The 18,308-nt window shown below is 47.8% G+C and overlaps 1 protein-coding gene across 1 annotated transcript in view; it reads left to right on the forward strand.

Moving 5' to 3' along the window:
* Positions 1 to 2,026: 2,026 nt before the first annotated feature.
* The window catches only part of TMEM131L (transmembrane 131 like), a gene marked incomplete at its 5' end in the record, with an annotated part of 83,643 nt that continues 67,361 nt past the window's right edge, over positions 2,027 to 18,308 (forward strand). The window contains 5 exons of the mRNA XM_082483065.1: positions 2,027 to 2,150; positions 2,536 to 2,606; positions 6,931 to 6,971; positions 9,465 to 9,573; positions 9,993 to 10,036. Of these exons, the coding sequence (XP_082339191.1) occupies positions 2,027 to 2,150; positions 2,536 to 2,606; positions 6,931 to 6,971; positions 9,465 to 9,573; positions 9,993 to 10,036 (389 nt within the window). The remainder of the gene's footprint in view (positions 2,151 to 2,535; positions 2,607 to 6,930; positions 6,972 to 9,464; positions 9,574 to 9,992; positions 10,037 to 18,308) is intronic.

Below are 18,308 nucleotides of genomic sequence, written 5' to 3' on the forward strand. Positions count from 1 at the left end.
TTTAAAACCTGTTTAGCGAAAGCAGTGTCAAGGCTGCCTGGGAGAGTTTTCCTCTGAACACTGACCTACCACCAGCCAGACCCCATTCTGCAGACATTAAAAATGCAGTTGACTTTCAGACTCAGACAGGCAAAGGCATCTGCTGACATCGGTGTTTAAAAACTCGGCAAGGAAAAGCTAACAATTTAAAATAACGTCAGTCTACGGCTCTAACTGGTACCGCAACTGGGACCAGTGGCACAAGGGCTGGGGACAGCTCCCTGCTGAATGCACAGTATGTCCATGGTGCTGTGCAGCCCCTGGGTGGGGTCGTTATATAGTTTCCACCATTATTTTGGCAAAAGAGTTTCCCTCTTTCTCCCTAGGGCACCTATTCAAGCACCCGTCCGAGCGTGGCTGCGTGTTTGCCGGCAGGGAAACATTCCACCATTCCCAATTTAAAATGTGCTGTTTCCCTGCAAGCCAGGGGCACAGGTGGGGGTGGTGGTGCCACGGGGGTCCGTCCATACCAGCGGGACAGTAATGCCTCCGCTGGGGTGGGGGGGAGCACGGGCAATGCGATGGATGGCGCAGGGGGACAGCGTGGAAAACAAAAGTCCCATCCAACAGGCAGAGAGCGGGAAGAAGCGGGGGAAGAGAAGGTGGTGAGAGAAGGATGTGGGCAGGCGATGAGTTTGCATCGCCCTGCGCCGTGGGGTGTTGTGCAAGAGGGGCCAACGCCGAAGTCTTCTCCTTTAGGGAGAGGGTCAGGGGGGCTTTTGGCGCCAGCGGCGACGCACTCCCCCTACACAGACCTGCGTGCACCCCGGCTGCGCCCTCAAACCCGGGCGGCCGCTGGGTGGGAAAAAGCTTTTCCAAGCCCTAAGTGGAGGGGGCACCGGGCAGCTGCCCCGCTGCCGACGGGGACCGAGGTCTCAAACAGCCTCGTGCGTTGCCTCAGTCCAGGGCTGAAAATGGGTTTTGTCATTTGTTGGGCTTTATTTATGAGCCTTTGGTGAATAAGCACCATGTTTCCCTTGTTTATGTGAGTTACTACGTGCCATCAGTAAGGGGAGAACCAGATGCAACTTTGGGGTTGTGCAAACCTCGTTAGTGCAGTATTTGCTTTCTTTTTTCCTCGAGGTTTGCAGAACTAGTTTAACAACTGTTTTATTTTCCCCCTGTAATTTAAGCATTTGAGGGTTTATTCTTTTTGAGCAAAAGGGACAAGTGCTTTAAAACACCATCAGAAGGGCGTGCGAGACGCACCCTAAACCCGCATGGCCAGCAGGCGCTGTGGCTGGGCTCTGTGCTACGCTTCTGTTTCACAAACGCCATTAATTACTGGGGAGACCCACCAGGCACCGGCACAGTCCCTTAAACCCACCGGGGACGAGACCAGCAGCCCAAATCCTCTGCCATACAACAGCCCAGCAGCCCCACGGCAGATAAACGCTTGTTTTCGGAGCCGAACACCCGCCGTTGGCTTTGGCAGCCTTTTCCCTCAGGATACCCACACCAAACTCACCAGATCGGGGCTATTTTAGTTGTTTGGGGATTTTTTCTTCTTCTCCCCCTTCCCCTCACTCCCCCCTCCGCGCCCTCTCCTCCCCCTTCCTGCCGCCTCCGGTTTTTCGCCCTTTTAATGCTTTTTTTTCTCCTAAAAATACAAGAGGAAAGCACCCAGCCCCGGCCCGCCGACACCCCACCCGGGTCAACTGCGCAAAACCCGGTAATACACCCGATATCCCATCATTTTGCCCCAACGCCTCCCGCGTTTCCCTCTTCCTTTGGGGGTCGGGCATCCCCCAGAGGCAGGGGGCCGGGGGGGCAGAACGGGCTCCCTCCCGGCGGGGCGCCATGTGCTCGGCGCTGGCGGGCGGAGTGGGCGTGCCTGGGGGCGTGGCGGTGGGCGTGACCTGAGGCCGCGCAGCCGCGCGGCGTGGCGGTGGGCGTGGCGCCGCCCCTCCCTCTCCTCCCACCCCCCCCTCCCGCCGCCACCGCCCCCGCCCCCGCCCAGCCGCAGCACGGCGCGGCGCGGCACGGCATGGCGGGGCTGCGCTACCCGCAGCAGAGCGGCTACTGCCGGGCGGCCGCGGCCATGAACCTCCTGCTGGGCGTCTTCCACGTCCTCCTGCCTTGCTTTCGCCCCGGGGAGGCGCAGGGGCAAGGTGAGGGCACCGACGGGCAGGTCGGGTCGGGAGGGACGGAGGGAGGGAGGGAGGGAGGGAGGGAGGGAGGGAACGGGGGTGCCGCCGCTGCTGCCCGCTCCGGCCGTGCGAACGGGGCCGCCGTCCCCGCCGCCCTCCCTCGGGCGGCTGCCGCGGTGGCAGCCCGGGGACACAAAGGCAGCCGGGACGTGGCTCTGCCATCCTCTCCCCCCTCCCCCCCCGCCTCCTTCCTCCGGGCCCTGCGCCCCGCCGTGCCCGCCCGCCGCCTCCCGGTGTCAGCCGGGCCTGCCCCGGGCCGCCGCCGCCCCCCGCGGGCTCCCGGGCTCCCGTCCCGGGCGAGCGCGGCCCATCCGCCGTTTCTCTCTCTGTCTCTCTGCCCCCGCAGCCATCGAGCCCATCCCCGGCGTGGTGGAGCTGTGGCAGGCCGAGGAGGGGGAGCTCCTGCTGCCCGCCCAGGTGAGGGGGCGCCGGGGGTGGGCGGGTGGGGTGGGTGGGTGGGTGAGTGGGTGGCTTTGGGCGCGGGGGGCGGCGGGGGGCCGCGGCGGGGGCGGCCTCGCCCGCTGTCACACCGCAGCCCCGTCCGCGGCGTCCCCCGCCGGGGCTGCAGCCTGCAGCGGGGGGGTCGCCTTCATTTTTCTTCTCCTGTTTCTCTCCCCCCCTCCCCCTTTTCGCTTCCTTGCATCGTATTTTATTTTTTTTAATGAATGTATTTGCGCACGGTAAGCACTGGATGTGTGTGTGGTGAATATGCATATGTAGTTGTGTCTCAGAGCCGCTCAGGTGAAGCCATTTATTATTTTTTTTTTTTTCTTTCCCCCTCAAATGACACATCGTTTATGATGCCGTTCCTCTCGTCGTAGCGCGTTTTTTATGTTGCGTTTGGCCGCTTTTCCGAGGGGTAATAAGATGGGTTAAATTCTGTCTGGGAAGAGGAGGCAGTAGGGTATAATACGTGTGAGGGAGGGGGGTGCTGGGGGAAGAGGGGGCGCTGGAAGCGGGGTTTGGAGTTTATGGCATCCGAGGCGGTCGTTTAACTCGCACTGACGGACTCTGCCATATGTTGAGCTGGGCCTTCCTAGACTCCGCGGCACCAGGCTCATAAATGGGAAGAGGCAGTCCTTGGGGACGCTGTCTTATGTGAGAGGGGAAAGAGGGTAATTTATTTCTCTTAGGCCATTATATCATTGTGTTTTAGCGCTCAGGCGTTGATACCCATTAATGTAGGGACAAATAGCAGAAGTGTTATTTGTTTCCTCAGCTAGCTGACAATTGATGCTCCTTACCAGGGCCCAGCATTTTGTATCATGGTGTTGTGAAGCTATTACCTATTATATATATTTTTTAAAATTATTTATATTTATGCTGTTCCGAATTTAGCCAGTGCAGATGTAGTAGCAGGTAAGGGAAGGTGCAGAGCCTCTATGCTCAGGAACGCTTAAGGAACTTGGCCTTGTGCATTCTGTACCTTGAAGACACGAAGATGCATTAGATGTAGAACCGTGTAATGCAGTCATTTATAGTTGCTTCTCATAGTGAAGCTGCAATTGAGTGATGATGACATCATGTTTACTTCCTGAGGAGATTAGGTCCTCTTGGAAAACACTTTGTTCTTGAGCATCCTCATAAAAACAAGCTGTAGCGTGGCTGAAGGAAAACCAGGCACAAGTGGCCAGTCAACGTGGCGTGGTCGAGCGTGTGGTCCTGCCAAGCCCTTGCAGCAGTGAAAGGTGAAGCTGAAGCTGCTGCTTCTCTGTCGTTTCTGTAGATGCTGCGTTAGGTATGCAGGAAGGAAAACAGGTCTTCTGGTTTCAGTTGTGACAGAGTGAGAAGTGAAAATCGTGATAGGCTTGCTGAAATAAAAGGCGGACATTAAAAGCCAGATGAACCAGTCTCTGAGTACTGGTGGTGCAGCGGCTGTTTTGCATGGCTTTCCCCTTCGAGCTTGGGGACCGCCGCAGCATCTGACGCCTCGGTGACTGCTCAAGCTGAAGCAGAAGGGCCAGGGTTCCTCAAACAGGTTTTAAGATCGAAGCTTGGTTCCAGGCCCAACCCTGACACCCAAATGTCTTCCCTTGCGGGCTTGGGTTTTACCCATCGCTTCTTGGGCTTGGGGCTGAATTTGGAGCTGTCCTTCCCAGTTGTTGGGGGAAGGAGGAAAGGCGACCCTCTTCTGTCCCTGTGGATGTGGTGAGGGACCCGTCCAATGCCACTTCCATGGAGCAGTGCCACTGCTCTGCGATGGCTGGTGGTGGCTCTTCTCTGAGCGCCCAAGGAGTCAAGGGTTACCTACCCTGCCACGATCCCCTGTGGCATCTGTGAAGTCCCGAAGGCAATTCGGCATCATTGCCCTGCTGGGTGACCGTTCTAGGTTGGTGAGGGGCATTGGTGGAGATGCCGGCATCAGCTTCAGACATCTGGAAAATGGCTTCATCTATTTGCTCTCACTTTGTTAGAAGGATGCTAAAACTAGCAAGAGGTTTATTGCTTGTCGGTCTCCACGCTCCAGTAAAAAAATGGTGTGACTTACTGCTACAGGGAGGTCATCCATGTTCTCTTCCTTGCAAGAATGCACTTTCTTACTTAAACCCTCACAGGGGGTTGTTTCCCAGTGTCCGTGTACCACAGCAGCGGTGGTGCAATGGTGAGGGTCTAGGAAGAGGAGGAACTTCCTTGCTTTTGAGTGGATAATAAACACTGTTTGATAGGGAATATCCAAGTGTTGCTTCATTCGTGCCTTTAAAGATAGGTCTTGAGGAAGACTTTGGGAACAGGAAGTGTCCTTGTTCCTCGATCTGGTTCTTCCCGTTCCCTTTTGGAGAAGGGTGGGTGGATGGATGGGAGTGCAGCGCACGAGAGCGAGGACTTCGCATGCGGAATTGAAAAATCCAGGGAAGGAAGAGTGTGTGCTCCTCTCCCAGAGCATCTCCCTCCTGCCTGCCTGTCGCGGGCTCTGAGCAGGGGTATGGATTAGGCTGCCCTGTCTGCCCGGCACTTTTGCCTGTTTCTGGCAGGTTACCAACGCTGCCTGATGGATGTTTTTCCCTTTCTGTTGTGGCTTTGCACTATTATCTTATTTTCCATGCATCATCAGCTGCCTGTGACAGAGCAGTTTTGAGTATTCCCGGCTGCCTGCAGAAATTGAGGATGGAAGTTGGACAGGTCGGTAGCCCATTCAGCCGTCAGGTTGCCCAGCGCACGCTTTTGTTCCAAGAGCACACGCCGAATAAAGGCATGGTGTTAAGAGGCAAGGGAGGGGAAACGAAGCATTTTAATATTTGCAGTTGCTTTCTAGGCCTCTCACAGCATCGCTTTGTCTACGTGAACAGCATGAATTTGCATGCTGGAGCGCGGCCGCCCAGGGCCCCCGCGCCTCCACCCCGGTCGGTCCTTCTACCTTCTGTTTCCTCCTGCTTCCCTTTCATTGTTTGTGCTTCTTGCTTGCTCTCTCCCAGCTTCCCTCTTACGTCTATTGGTGCTTTTTCTTCTTTTTTTTCTCTTTTTTTTTTTTTTTTTTTTTTTTCTTTCCCTCCCCCCTCATGCTTGTGATCTTTTGATTTTTGGCTTCCTCGGAAGCTTGCAGAGGCATTCAGGGGTGGCTCACCTCCGCAGCCCAGCCTGAGGGGTGCCCAGAGCACTGCAGTGGGTGAGGGTGTGCGTGGGCTGGTGTGCCAGAGCTGAGGAGGAGCTGGCTGTCTCACGTGCTGATGGGTCTTCCACTCATCTGCAGATTCCTCCAGTGTTCTGATGTTTCCTCCTGTGTTCCCCCCCCCCCCTTTTTTTTTTTTTTCCTGCTGTGAGATGAGCTGGGTTTCCCAGTCGGATGTGGAATACTTATTCCCTTGTGCCCAGTTCCTCTTTCTTGGCGATGGTGGTGTGAAGTGTGGGGTAGCTGCAGGGTTCCTGCCTTGCTCTCCTCCTCCTCTCCCTCCTTTTTATAGCAAATGTCCCTGGGGTGGGTGGCTGGATTTTTGTTTTCGTTTTTCTTCCCATCGTTTGTCCTCAGTGTGGAAAAATGTAAAGTCTCACCTGCCCCAACAGTTGGGAGATGCGTGGAAAACCAGTGGGATTTCAACATGGAGAATCTCAAGTGTGAGAGGCTTGATTACAGCAGTTGTGGGTTTTATTCAGACTCCTTACAATTTTGTGGTTTTGCTTGTTTGTTTGTAACTTGTTAATACTTACTTAACTAAAATGCTTGTGAGAAAAGCTCCTTTGTGTAGGACTTGACACCCAAGCCTTTCACCATTAAAGGCTGAAAAAGCTCCAAATACAAACCAGCCACGTTGGGGCACTTCAGTGCAAAGCTGAAAAGAGGTTAGTTATGTTGGGGTTTTTTTTGTTGTTGAAGAGGAGAGGAAAGAGCCCCGGGAAGAGCACAGTAAGGGTATCGGGCTTGCTGTCTCTAGGGCTGCAAGCATATGAAAGGAGAAGCACAAATGCTATTTGTTGTTCATGGTGGACACCGCTTGAAAGAGGTATGGGAGAGTCATGGTTGCTCACAGTAACCACCAAAGTGGTTTCTGACCGACAGAAACACGCACCTGAAGGCAGGGGCAGGCGGGTTGGGGACCTGCAGGGCAGGACATCCGGCGCTTTCCCTTCAGCCCCTTCAGTTTCGAGGGAGGAACTACTTTGAAATGAAGTTAACAAGACCTCCAGGTCTTGTTATCAGGACTGAAAATGACAGTAAGGCATCAAAGGCAACGCGTACCAAACTCTCCTTTGGTGTCAGTGCCGTCTCTGTCTGATGTGATGGGTTTTCTACGGTTCCTGCATGCAGTGTGTAGATGAGCGAGATGTTTCATCAGAGGAGCGCCTTGAGTACGTTTCAGTTTGCTTGCAGATACTTAGGAGATTACAGCGACTGCTTTTTTCCGATTACCTTGATAATGTTTGAGGTGCTTGAATTTGGAGAAAGAGGAAAATGCCACGATATTTGCTGTGTCATAGTCAGTTACAGACACTGGGCAAATACAGGGCTGCTGCCTAGGTTTTCACTTTAAAGGTTCTGCTTGGTTCTGAAAGATTATTTTATTATTTTTTTCTTTTCCTATGTAGTAGTGACTCGTCTTCAGTTCCTGTTCTTCAGTGCAGCTCAGAGGCTAATAAGGTTAATTGTTCTGCTGGTTTCGAAAGCTGATGAAGACCTTGATCTTGCATACGTATCCGAGATATGCGGCACTGCAGTGTGTCATTAACAGAGGCGCATCCCATCAGCTATGCACAAATTGAATGTACAGAGTCACCTACTTCAAACAGGGTTTGTCTGAAGGCGCACAATTTGTGTGAAAGCCCGAGACAGACTTGGGGTGGGAATTGTCTTCCTCTTTGGGCTGTTAAAAGGTTCCTCCAGCCTCCCAGCTGAGCTTCTGGATGGTGCTGATAGGGCTTGGGGCTGGTTGGCCGGGCAGATTATGCAGAAGCTGTCAGCCCAGGCTCTCGTGACTTGTGTGACATGAGAAGGGGCGCTTTCTAGCACAAGATAAGCACCTGCCCATAATTCAGGATGAGGTTTGGAGGAAGGGGATTTTTCTTTGCTGGCATGGATAAGCTGCTGGGGCCTGCATTTTGGCTTCAGGAGTCGTTCCCTTCCTCCTATCCTCCTGCAGTACTTGTCTTCCAATATGGAAGTTTGAGAAGGCTTGCTTGGTTTTGGTGTTTTGGTTTTTTTTTATCCTCTGTGTAAGTATACATGTGGCCTGTGGCATATGGAGGAGAGAAGGTAGGAGAAAGCTGGATGTGGGGCTCTGTGTACATGCTCAGAATTGAGGGTGATTTTTTTAATTTTTTTTTTTCCTTGCACAATTCAGATTTTATGTTGTGGCAGCACCATAGACCGGGAAGGTTTTCTTCATCGTTGCTTAATAAAAAGTGAAGAGGAGAAGTTGTCAGTGCTAAGATGACTAGTGTTAAGGGTGAGCGCGGCTTAATGACACAGTCCTGGGTTTCTGATGCCTGGTTAAGCCATTTAAAGGAGGGGTTAAGCCATTTAAAATGAGGATAGCTTGCCAGCCTGTTGTGGTAGAGAAGCTGTTTCTGGAGGAGGTGGATGAGGAGTCTAATTCTGCTTGGTGTCGTACTGGGATCCTGGAAGTGCAAAATGAGCTTGTAGAAGCTGGAAAACAGATGATGGGTTTGTATTGTGCTCAGCTCAGTTGTCAGGAGATGGCCAGGTCTTCATGAGGGTCAGCTGTTGGGACCTCTGGTTAGGTCTGTGCTGAAGAACCACGTAATGCGCTGCAGATCCTGGATGATTATCATGGTGTCTCCAACCTCCCTTTAAGGGCAGGCGTACAGAAAGATCATCAAGTCCTCAAATTAACTTGTACTTCCCTGTCAGTCTTGTTACAGATTTGGTTATGCTATGGTGAAGGCTGTGCTGCTTCTGTTGGATGAGCTACTCGTGGTAAAAGATTGACGTTTAAATGCATCTGGTAGCTTTTGGCAAGATCTGTAGTAATGTCAGCCATAACGTCATTCTTTGAGCCGTAATAACGTTAGTTATAAATATTAATATTGACCATATTTGCTGCCTTAGTGTGGTTGTCATTTTTTTTCCCTTCACAAGGCTCAGGTCTTTGGAAATCATGCTCTCTGCCCTGCTCAGTGGATGAGTAGGGCTGCCCGGTCTGCTTAAGCATCTGAAGCGTGTAGAACGATGTTCAGTGTTTGTGCAGGTCATCTTTATCACCAGTACGTAGTGAAAATAGGAGCTAGAGTCAAAGCTGGTACCTTGAGGCCTGTTCTGTGATGCACTTACGTGGGGAACGTGTAGGAGGGGTGGTAGAAGGTGCACCCTTTCAATTTAAAATGTTTTGGGTTTTTTTTTTTGTTTTGTTTTGTTTTTTTTTCTACCTTTTCATTGCTAAGGTCTGTAGTTCGTGTCTTGTGGAGCTGTTGTCACCTGTTTCTGCAGTAGCTGGGAAAACTTACAGGCTGTGCTTGGCAGGATAGCCGTGACCTCTTTCTGAAGAATGTTAATCTCCCTAAAGTTGTCCCCGATTTCATCAGCACGGGTTGGGTGGATGTAATGTGCTCCGTTTTGAGCTGTACCTAAAGCTCTCCTGGAGATCTCGGCCGGTTCAGAGCAGCTACCTGCTTGTTTTAAATGGATTTCCTGCAGGGAGCTCATTGAACCGGCGCCCGAGTTCATTTCTGTAGACAGCTCAAAGTGGTTAGTTGCAAACTGCAAGCTGGCAGAGTTTGTTAACTGCATGTCTTGAAAATTACTGTAGTCCAGCAATCAAGCTAAGCTGTTGTGTTTTAAGCCTCTACTCTTCACCATTTCTGTACGTGTTGCCGATCACTGGTAAGATTTGGGTTTGGGATCTCGCTGTCTCCACTGGAACATGGTACCTTGCCTTTGCTTTTGAGGTTACCACGTGATGGGAATTCCAAGGTATTCTGCATCGTATTTTCTCAGGTACTGGCTAATTAAACTTACTGACACGGAGCAGATAATTTGAAGGCGGAGGAAATAGTCTTCCTGTAGTTTGAGGACAGTTGATGGTTTTAGATCGAAGTTCTACGTGTGAGCAGAATTTTGTATAGATGCATTTGTATAAATGGAAAATTAGTCTGCTCAGTCAATGTTTGGAAAAAAAAAAAGGAATAGCTGTATTAAGTCACCATTTATTTTGGCAAAATGAGCTGAAACCTCAAACAGGATGGCCAGCGTCCACCTTACTTGAATTGTAAAGGAGTCATTGAAGGAGTTAGATTTCTGAATTCATTTTGCAAGTCGCACGAGAGTCCATCTTCACAGCAGTTAAAAACTGTACATGTGTCCAGTGTGACCTGTTGCCATTCTGAGATCCTTACATAGTATTTTCTCTTTGTCAGGCTGATTCGAAGGAGGATGTAGAAGAGCACCCACAAGAGCAAAGGTAAGTAAAACTCAAATGAAAACAAAGAGTATTGAAGCTAATTTTGTTTTTTGCTTTAGGAAATAGTGAACTGTAATTGGGCAGACTACTAAAAATGTTTGTGTTTTTTTTTCTGCTGCATATTAAATAGTTTTTCATTACTTGTGGCTTATGATTTTCTCAACTACAGTTTAATATTAATTTGCTAGGAAAATTAGAAAATAGTGTACAGCGTATACAAGACTGAAATGTTCTCTTGCATCTCTTTTTCCTTATTTTATCTCTAATCTTTTACTTTTCATTGCTTTTACACACACAAAAACCCCTGTGTTTATTAATTCTGCTTTATTGTATATTTTGTAATTAATTTCTTTAAACAAGAGGACAATTTTCAGTTCCAAAATTTGCAAGCGTAAATAGTCTTGGAGTGTTAACTGGCACTGGGGTGGGGAGGGAAGTAAAGAAGATTTAAAGCCAAAGTCTTCGTAATGTATTGCTGTGGACCAGTAGATATCCTGCCTTGTTTCTTGAAATCAGATAAATAATAAAGCCTTTAAGAACTGTAGCCTCAACCTTGCTGTTTCTGTTAATATCGGGCCTCCTCTCTTTTTGAAGGGTTGGGTAAATAGCATCACAGATTATTTTTTAAATACACATTTTGTTTCCTCTGAGCGTCCAGATTAAAATGCTTGGATGTCTACCAGTGAAACACTTCCTTCCTTTGGTATGTGTTAATGTGGGTACAGCTTTCAGTGCCATGCCAGCCACAAAGATCACAAGACTTAAAATAAACACGTGTAACACCACCGTGCTCTGACGACCGCAGCTAGCCAGCAATGCTTTTCTCATTTATCTCCCGTCTTTGCCCTTAGCTTGGGTTTGAGAGCGAATAGATGCGATAAAACGCGAGCCTGTCTGGAGCTGGCAGAAGGGGTAAACGTAGGGGTGGAAAGGGAGTGGTTGTGATGGGTCTGTCGTGCGCCGCAGCGCTTTGCGCAGCTTTTCCCCCTCTTTCTGCCCTGTCGGGAGCATTCTCGTCTGAACCCAGCGCCGCATTAGGGCTCCTCTGCCTCATCTCCACGAGAGTGACAAAGATGGTGTAGAAACAGGATGGGAGAATTACTGCTGCCTCTGACAGCTGGTGCTGATGGTTTGTGCTTAGCTACGTCCCCCCAATTCCTACCTGCATAGGGGGGTTATTGTTTTGTTTTTCCTCCTTCCCTTGTGAAAGAGGCGTAAGCTATTGAAAGCTGGCACTTCCCCTGCACAAGCACAAATACAGAACTTTCTGATTTTCAACTGGGACTGCTGTGTTTTGGGCACAATTTTCACTGCGTTGCCTAAGCGTGCTTGCTTTATTGAGAGATAGTCAGAAGACAGTGGTCTAAAATGCTGTGCTTAAGGTGGCTTCTCAGATTTTCATTGGTGGGCAAAGAGATGTAGTCTAGGGGGAAAAACTAATCTCCATCTGCCTGGTTTTCTCCAGAGGTGGATGGAGTAGCTGGCTACTATGACAAAAATAAAAATATTGAAAGATAAATGTTCTTGAGACTCAGATAGGAAATAGGAAAAAGTGGTTTGACTTTTTTTTTGTCATTCAGGTGCTTAAAGATTTTTCTAGTAGTTACTCATTTCTAAAAATGAGCTTGTTTTCCGAAAGTAAAGTTTATAAGGTTCGCTTGCATGAATGGAAACATCCTTCTATTGTCATACTGAAATGCTGCAGGAAACTTGCCTAAACAGATGCTGATTTGTGTGCATCTTTTAAACTGTTTTCGTTTGCTGCTGTATGTGAACGTGTGTGCTCTGTATACTGAAGGAATGTTATACTGTACGCTTTGTGAAGAAGACCTATCAGAGGTACATTAGAAAGACTAGAATGTATTAGTTTCTTTCCAGATAAACTTCCATTCCCTTGGCTTATATTACTATATGGTGAAATCATGGGGATTTCCTTTTCCTGCAGCAGCAAAACCTGAGAGCTTGCAGCATCTCCATCTCATTGTCTGCCAGCATGCCCTAGGGAAATCAGCTAAAGCTACTGAAATTTGATGTGAAGCCCCTAGAGCACGAGAAGCAAAGCACCTTAAAGTAGCAGTATGAACAGAAGTTAATGGAGATAGAGAATTTGAAATTTTTCCCAGAGCTGAAGAAAGACGGAGTTCAGCATCTTGGGGCGTAAAGGAGAAAGTCTCTTCCCAAAACATTGTTTTATTCAGTTTTTAATTCTAGGTTAATGGGCTCTCTTGGGAGCTTGCTAACCTACTTTAAAAAAAAAAAAAAAGTGAAGTATTAACAGTCTGTTAGCTGACTTTCTGTGCATGTGCATCACGGGATCTTCCATATGGGGTGGGCTTCTTGCTTTGCTGCTGTTTTTGTGGCAAGTGCATGGGGGGGATGGATGTAGGCTCATTATTTCTGCCTTAGGTTTAGCTTTAACAAGTACAGAAGTTTGCATGGAGGTAAAAAGACATTGTCAAAAGAGCAATTTTTGTAATGCTCAAATTTTGTAAAGTAATTCAGAGGTGAATGAGAAATGGTTGATTTAGAGGTCTGTGATTTTGCAGCTGCCTTGAGTGAGAAGAAGGTAATTAGCAACTCCTTAATTTCCAGCTTATGATTCCTGCCTCTCTGATTGCTTGGATGCTACCCCCAGGTTGCTTTCCGCTGTTTTGCGTCTCTCTGGGTCAGACTCTGAAATAAGGAATGCTGGGCAGTAGATACTTGAGCTGCTGGATGTAGTGCTTCAGGCCACAGCCTTTGACAGAATTAAAGCCACATGTATTTGGGCTAGCCTATTAAAAGAGCTTCAAGTTTCCTTAAAAACTCTTATGTTTGAAAGTCAGCAGTAAAAAGATGCCTTCCAGAACAAGTTTTGTTAGAAGAAAGTCAATGACAGGGGGTTTTGTATGTTTGTTTTTTTCTTCATGCTGGTGCCTGTTCACTTGCCCCAGCTGGCAGCAGCAAATTTTTGAAGATTGAGGTGCTTGCTTTTTTATTGCACTTTTCCTAAAGCAGCAGAATGAGTCAAATGCAGAAGTCTGGCACAGATAAAGGGACGATACTGTTAGGTGATGTGCACAAATAATGCTACTGAAATTTTTAGCTTTCCACTTCAAGGAAGTAGGCGTTGAACTACCAAAAGAAAAAATAAATTTTCACGTGTATCACATTCTTAATCCTTGGGTTTGAGGACTTCTGGAGAAAGGCCGCTGAAAAATCCACTTTCCCAGCTGACACGTTAAAGAACATTTGCACCAGCATAGACTGCTGTACTCAATAAAAGATGTGGAGCAAATACTCTTACTATGTGACGTGCCACGAGAGATAGTCCATGAGAAAGGAAAGCCATACAATACTAAGAGTGTGGAATGTAATCAGTGAGTAAGAGGACATTTTCCAGCCTTTACCTGTGACGGTTGGGGCGTATTTTGCTTTGAGTAGATAGGTATCAACTGCTAGGAAAATTTTAAGTGTGGTTCTCTTAGCTCAGTCAAGCATTTCTGTGGAACCTTTGCCTTTGATCAGTGGGAGAGGGTTGGACCCCGTGGGCTGGAGCTGCTTGGGGCAGAAGATGGTGTTAGCTCCTGGTGGGCTCCTGCTGGGGTGACAGTGGAGCCCCGGGAGTGACAGTGGGTGCCTGGTGCGTTGGCCTCTCCTGATTGCCTAGTGGGGTTACTCCTAATCCCCTGAGGTTTGTTGCGCTCATGAAATAGTGCTCCAGATGTGGAAGAGAAATTGGAAGGTAAGGGTAGCAAGGGAGTAGCTTTACTAGTTGCCTGGGAGTCAACAAAGCGGTTAAGGTGAACGAACTGCAAAATTACTTGGGGGCTTGGTGGATTCTTATGTAGTTATAACATTTGCTTCGGGAAGAATCCGGAGTAGCTGGGGAGAATGAGCCTGCTTCATGTTCAGAGGTCGTACATGGCAATTTTTCACTGGCTGCAACTTCATCTCCTCTCCCGTCAAGAGGCACAGATGAGTCAGGTGCGATGAATGGGCTGTTGAGACACTTCAGAGGTCCAAAAGCTTGCAAGTGACTCATCCTTCAAAAAAAACCTGTGGTCGTAGTGCCAGAATTTCTGACAGTCCAGCTCTTGGAAAGTAACGGCATGGGACTGGTGGTAATCCCATGTACTGGATAACTGGCTTGGGTGGTGGCTGAGTCTAAAAAGATTGAAAGATAAGTTAGGATCAGCCTGTTTTTTTTTTTTTTTTTTTTCTTCTGCTTTTTTCTTACTGAAAAGAATAAAAATTGATTTAGTACCAGAAGAATGTCCCAATATAAAAACAACTCACATTGGTTTATGTTGTGTTTACTTTTTAAACATGTTTATTAAATTCAAACGGAGTATCCATTGAGAAAGTGTTTCAAGCTGAAAAGTAGTTTTGAGATTGTCAGTGAGCACTTAAAGTGTTTGAAAGGAACCATCCTAAAACACTGTTTTTAACCTAAGCTTGTATCGAGTATCACTAATCATTTTAGATTGTCATTAAATTTACCCCCCTGAAAGAATGTGAAAAATTACATGAAGACTTTTCCTAGGATATATGCTCGGTCCCAACTTGTAATAGCAAAAGTTGCTTTTATTAAGTTTTTAATAGTTTTTAATTATTTAAAAAAAAAAAAAGAGAAGTAGAAATCCATGTGTGTATTAGAAAAAAGATGCATTTCTTTTTCTTGGAGCAAAAGCTTTTTAGTCACCACTAATGCACTTACATAAAGTAATGCATTTCTACAGTATGCACAGAATGGGTTTCACTGAGTTAGACCAAAAACTGCTTTGATATTGCTTAACTTTTGTTTCTAATTGATAAGTCACTGCTGTTGTATCCTACTTACAATTTCACCAAATCACCAAGGGACTGCTCGTTTTAAGTTTTAGTGGATGCCTAAAGAAATGAGATTTACCTTATATAATCCTTAGAAGTGAAGGGGTGGGAATGAGATGCACGCACCTACCTGTTCCGCTTGGGTCAAAATCCCTGAGGCAGCACCTCTAGGGAACACAGAGGATAATGTGAAGCTAGAATAAAAAAAGCTTACTGAAGAAGATTGCTAGAAGGCCAACAAAGTTGGAGGATCTCTTGTGGATGAAGCAAGTTGTTTTGGAAGGAAGAGTTAGTGTTACTCCTCTCTTTCCTTGCCCTTCTGCCAGGCACAGCTAGGCTGGCAGGCTGAACTCTTGCCGCTTTAGTCTTTTTACCTCTGTTTTATGTGTTGTATTTCATTCACTGATGAACTTTGCCTTGCTGAACTTTGTATTACAGGCTGTTAGTGACAGCTGTGCCCTCGTGTGTGTTGCTGCTTCCAAAATACTGGTCCTTGTGCAAAATTGTGTTGGCTTGCCTGCTGATACAGGGAGTGAAAAAAACCACCCTGTTTTGTTTCTTTTCCTGGGACATTGCATGCCAGTGCCGTGTGCTAGCAAATGACTCAACTATCTATTTATTTATTTGTTTCTAAGTTGCTTCCAGCCATTCCTGAAATGAGAGCCAGCTGCGCTGTGTTTGACACCGGACTGAGGAGCTAATGCTGTGGCTCTCCGGGACCTGGGGTAAATGGCAGAGGAGACAGTCCTGCTGCGGTTTACAAAGAACTGGCAAACTTCTGTCCTCAGCTTAGGTCCTAATTGACCTTAACTTACATATTTTAAAGGGGGTCCATCGCTGGGTTTAAGTACTCTTTGATTTGCTGTTGCAATCCCACTCATCATCCAAATCTTGTCTCTTTGCGTTGAAGGAACCCTGCTGGTAGGTATGTATGTATGTACGTCCCGTGCTGTTGTGAGCCCTATTGGGCTGGAAGATGCCCATGGTCAGATTGGTGACTGTTGGGTCTGTACTTTGGCTTGTACGCTGATGTAAAATGGGCTTTCTCATCTATGGGTGACAGTTTAACTTTGAGAAATGAAGACAGTCTCGGTGTGGTGATTGAGAACTAACACTTGTGCTCTCATATGGCTCACGCTGCTTTCAAAAGCCACACAGGCTGGCTTTACCCCGGTTTCGATACTGGTAAAAATAGCAGGCAGTGATGGTCTCCTCCCAGTTGGGACTGTGAGGTTATTGTTTGTGGAGGGATTAGTGTACGCGAAGAAGGTGTATTTGTGGATATGTGCTACTGGAGTAAACTTTCTCACACGTAGTGACCTGTTTTAAATGGACAAATAAACAGGGCTTTACTTTTCGGTGTCCTGTATCTTTCTTCTGTTAATTTCTTCTCACTTTCTTTTCCCACTTTCTCCTTACGGCATCTCTTTGTTTTTAGTTTCTGTCCAGGCCATGCCTGAAGCAGTTGTAGTTTCTGTACTGCAGGAGGACTAGGAGGAGGCTGTCTTGCCCTCTCCATTGCCCCGGTGCTGTCCCCTGCCTTGTGCAGCCCTACAAGTCCTATCAGAAAAGTCCTCAGGATTAAAAGCACTTCTTTGTTTTGTTTTTGCCGGGGTAGTTTTTACCTGCGATCATTCTCTGGTCGGTTTCCCTGTTGCTTTCTGTGGTGGTGCCAGCACAGAAGCACTCCTGGTCTCTTCCTCCCGCTGGGCTTGATGGGTGCAGGACCTGACCTGGGAGCTGGGTCTGGCAAATCTCATCTGCAGGACAGCATCTCTGTTGCGTTCCTCCCAGGGAGGCCTGTCTGTCTCTTGGGGCCGTCCTGGTCCGGACCTCGTGGCATCTTCCAGCTCTTTTCTGCTGTCCCCTCTCTTCTTGTGTCCCCTTTCTTCCACCTGCGTTTCGGCCTGCTGTTGGGGTGGGAGGTTGTGTGGTGGTACTCGTGCCAAGGCTGGCTCCTTGCTCTCCTATCTGTTGCAATGCAGGAGGAGCTGGGGAAGAACCCAGCCAGATCTGCTGCTCTGCTCACTGTTGGCCGGATGAGCAGGTTAGTCCCCAAAAGCGTGCAGCTGAGAAGAGGAGCTGAGAAAGAGAGAGCATCTTGTCGTGTGTGGGGAGGAATACCTTATCGAATCGGTGGCTGTTGGGTAGGAGGAGGGTGAAGCATTTGCATCGGTGTGCTGGATAGCCTTGGAGGCAGCTGATGGGTTTTTGGGTGAGTGGCATGGCAAATCACACAGCCTGCCTCTCTATGGAAAGTTGAAGGCAAGTGCAAACACATGTACATCATTTGTTGTGCAGAGTTTTCAATTTTTTTTCAGGCTCTTGGTAAAACCCTGTGAGACGGAGTCCACCCAGCACGCACAGTCTTCAGAGTTAGGACAATCCTCATCTGAGCAGGCGGGACAAGGGCATACGGTGTCTTAACTTCCCACTCTGTGGTTGTTTCAGTGTTGGCTGGAACGCGATGCGGGAGCAAGGACAGATCTCATGGTGGCACCGGCTGTTGGTGTAGTCAGTTGTTGAGCAAACCACCCATGGGGAGGGTCAGCTCTTCGTGGCAAGTGGCCGCGTGCTGCGAGCAGTCCGCAAGTCTGCTCTGGAACATGGCCTTTTTCTTGTTAAACTTAACCTGCCTTGTTTTGAAAAAAGGGATGTTAGGACACATTTTGTATGTTTAGAGAAGATGGGGGGAGGGGGTGGGGGTGGGGGAGAAAAGCAAAAGCAAACAGCTGCTGTGGCATGTTTGTTCTTGTCCTAATCATTGTAAACTTAGTGCCCTCTTAGCCTGTACGTGCTGCTTCTATAATGTAAGTAGTTTGGAATAGGAACTCTCTTCTTGTGCTTTTACTTCTACATTTTAATACACTAATAATGAATTCCAAATGTGTGTTAATCTCGGGCTAATCCTTCTGATTTGCAGGCAGTGGGCCACTAAAGATTTAGCTTTATATCTGTACATTTATTATTAATAAATTATTTTTACTTCCCTAATAGCTGCTGCTTAGTTGCCCTTAAGAGGGCTTAATGTGCAGTAATTTTAATTTTACCATTTTGCAGTTAAATGATAGACATCTGGAATAACAGACTAATGTCAGCAATCTGGGAATTGACACCCTATAAGCATTTAGAGGAATAGTTTTTCTGCTGTTGCAGATTGGCAAATTGTGACAAAATAGGAAAAAAAACCAAAACAAAACAACGGCTCGCTCACTTTCAGGAATTTGCAGACAGCCCACCTCTGAACCATCAACCCCAGCACGCTGGCTTGATTTTTATGAGCTGAGTATAAAGTTACCTGAAATCTATCTGATGCGGTGTAATAAGTGTTGTAGGCAATGCTGTTACCTGTCTGCCATCTTTCTAAATGCTCAAAGGTAACAAAAATATGCGAGGCATTGTAAGATAGGTTTGTGTTTGACTAGGAAATGTTCCTCTCTCCATCGGGACAAAATAGTCC

Source organism: Vanellus vanellus (genome assembly GCF_965231255.1).
Source record: "Vanellus vanellus genome assembly, chromosome: 4".
NCBI lineage: Eukaryota > Metazoa > Chordata > Aves > Charadriiformes > Charadriidae > Vanellus > Vanellus vanellus.